General features: G+C 48.2%; 1 protein-coding gene across 11 annotated transcripts in view; it reads right to left on the bottom strand.

Moving 5' to 3' along the window:
- Syne1 (spectrin repeat containing nuclear envelope protein 1) overlaps positions 1 to 3103 on the bottom strand; it is a 493437-nt gene that overhangs the window by 140441 nt on the left and 349893 nt on the right. For all 11 annotated transcript variants that reach the window (XM_029532807.1, XM_029532801.1, XM_029532799.1 and 8 more), the window contains one exon: positions 228 to 422. In XM_029532807.1, the coding sequence (XP_029388667.1) occupies positions 228 to 422 (195 nt within the window). The remainder of the gene's footprint in view (positions 1 to 227; positions 423 to 3103) is intronic.

Raw genomic sequence — 3103 nt, forward strand, 5'->3', positions numbered from 1 at the left:
GGAGGGAGGGAGGGAGGGAGGGAGGGAGGGAGGGGGATATGGGGGAAGAGGGAGGGAGGGAATAAAGGAGGGGGAGAGGGAAAGAGAGTAAAAGTTTGAAAAATACATATATCAAAGAGGAAACCAGTCATTTAAATAACAAACCCCATGTGGTTCACATTGGTACCCAGAACTGCTAAAGCTTGATTCAGAAGCTGGACCTGAAACCCCTCCAAGGCCCCATTTACCTCCAGAAGCTGCCGCTTGCCCGCTGCTTTCATCCTGATGGTGGACATTCGCTCAGCCAGGACAGTGAGTGTGGACTGCAGAGCTAGCTGCTCCGCGGGGTCCGACTCCTGAGACTCGGCCACCAGCTCCTGGGCAAGAGATGCCTGGAGCCCATTGATCTCGTCTTGCAGCATCTGCACCTCATCCATCAGGGCCTGTGGGGAAGACTGTGGCATCAAGCTCTTGACTGAGAACTCCAGGCCTTGCCACCACACAGCCACTGGGGGCAGCGGCAGACTCTCACCGGCTGAGCAGTCACCGAGTTTAACTTTTCAGAATGACATTGTGGAGCTGGAAGCTGGGACAGTTCTGACCTGGATGCTGGGGATGTTACTAACTTAAATGGCTTCCAACCAATTAATTAGCATTTCTGGTTTCCAACACGCTCATTCATTCGTAACAGGAGAGGAATCTTCAAGTGCGTCCACATTCATTCTCTTCCTTCTGTACCTAACCCAAAAACCTCACAGTTTCCTGGGGCTAACTTCCAGGCCACTGGCTCTCTCCAGAATTGTCTGCCAAGGTCTCAAATGCTTTCTGAAGCTGACCACCTCCAAGGCAGACCCCTAACCCAGCCACTTCTTCACTCAGCTCGCACAGTTCAATGGCATGTCAATCATAGTATGTAGCTTTAAATAGCAGTTACAGACGATGGCTCTACTTTTAGGATAGGCTCCTTCACTGGCCCACAAAACAAAAGGTTAAAAACCCAAATTGGCGTAGTCACTATGCTGAAATTCCCTGTCACCAGATATAGAGCAATGCGTTTGTCAGCATTCCAAGAATGAAGAGATAACAATCAAATCCTCAAACTGTCTAGTGCCACCACAGAAGATAACGAAGCTCTCTGCTTTAGCCCTTAAACAAGAGTGATTTAAAGTAACTGCTAAACGCCACCTTGTCTATCTTGCCTCCCAGCCCTGCCCTTAAAAGGAAAAGAATTTTAAAATGACTAACTCACTATCTATCCCTTAATTCTGGTCTGGTTTGTTTTTGAGATAAAGCCTTAACCGTATAGCCCTGGATGGGCTAAAATGCACGTAGATGAGATACCTCCCTGGTGTTGGGATTAAAGGTGTGGAACAACACACCCAACCCTGTTTTTGTTTTCAAGACAGGGTTTCTTGTAGCTCAGGCTGCCCTGAAACTCTCTTTAGCTTAGGGTGACTTTAATCCTGGCCGTCCCTGCCTCCACTGAGATTGCAAGCTCACACTACCAAATTCTGTTCTGTTGCTGCTGTTGCTGCTGTTGCTGCTGGGATTTGACGTAGGGGCTTGTGCATCCTAGGCAGTCAGGCTACTAATGGTACATCCCCAGTGCTATATAAGTCATCCACCCACCCACCCACCCACCCATCCACCGATCCACCCATCCATCCATCTACCCACCTATCCATCCATCCATCATCCATCCACCCACCCATCCATCAATCTACCCACCCACCCACCCATCCACCCACCCATCCACCCACCCATCCACCCATCCATCCACCCACCCACCCATCCACCCATCCACCCATCCACCCATCCACCCATCCATCCATCCATCCATCCACCCCCCCACCCATCCATCCACCACCCACCCATCCATCAATCATCAGTTGCCCCAAGTCCAGCTGCTTGTGGACGTTGTACATCGTGGTGCGCACTAGGCTCCGCACCACGATGTACAACGTCCACAAGCAGCATCATTGGGAAGAGAGGCCCCTTGGTCTTGCAAACTTTATATACCCCAGTACAGAGGAATGCCAGGGCCAAGAAGTGGGAGTGGGTAGGTAGGGAAGCAGGACAGGGGGAGGGTATAGGGAACTTTCGGGTTAGCATTTGAAATATAAATAAAGAAAATATCTAATAATAATAACAAAAAATAAAGTTGTGTTTTAGATTTGTTTTGTTTTCTCCAGCCTAGCCCCAGTGTGTAGCCCTGGCTGTCATGGTGGAACTCACTGTGGACTGCCAACTTGCTTCCAGTTCCCAAAGACCCACCTGCCTTTGCTGTGACTTAAAGGTATGCACCACCACTCCCGGCTAAAACAGAAGAAGGTTTAAATATGATTACAGAATAATATTGTTTTTCCTTAATACTTTGAGCTTTGGGTGTTCTGTTTGAGAAAACTTGGCCTCCTGCTTCAGGATTAGCCTGTTGCACCCCATCTTTAAAGGGGATATTGAGTGAGGAATGCTAAGTAGCTTCAATGGCAGAAATGGGGCTTAGCATCCTACTGCTTGTGAACTTGTACATCGTGGTGCGCACTAGGCTCCGCACCACGATGTACAACGTCCACAAGCAGCATCATTGGGAAGAGAGGCCCCTTGGTCTTGCAAACTTTATATACCCCAGTACAGAGGAATGCCAGGGCCAAGAAGTGGGAGTGGGTAGGTAGGGAAGCAGGACAGGGGGAGGGTATAGGGAACTTTCGGGTTAGCATTTGAAATATAAATAAAGAAAATATCTAATAATAATAACAAAAAATAAAGTTGTGTTTTAGATTTGTTTTGTTTTCTCCAGCCTAGCCCCAGTGTGTAGCCCTGGCTGTCATGGTGGAACTCACTGTGGACTGCCAACTTGCTTCCAGTTCCCAAAGACCCACCTGCCTTTGCTGTGACTTAAAGGTATGCACCACCACTCCCGGCTAAAACAGAAGAAGGTTTAAATATGATTACAGAATAATATTGTTTTTCCTTAATACTTTGAGCTTTGGGTGTTCTGTTTGAGAAAACTTGGCCTCCTGCTTCAGGATTAGCCTGTTGCACCCCATCTTTAAAGGGGATATTGAGTGAGGAATGCTAAGTAGCTTCAATGGCAGAAATGGGGCTTAGCATCCTATAGCCCTAG

The sequence above is a fragment of the Mus pahari genome, chromosome 21, assembly GCF_900095145.1.
Source record: "Mus pahari chromosome 21, PAHARI_EIJ_v1.1, whole genome shotgun sequence".
Classification (NCBI taxonomy): domain Eukaryota; kingdom Metazoa; phylum Chordata; class Mammalia; order Rodentia; family Muridae; genus Mus; species Mus pahari.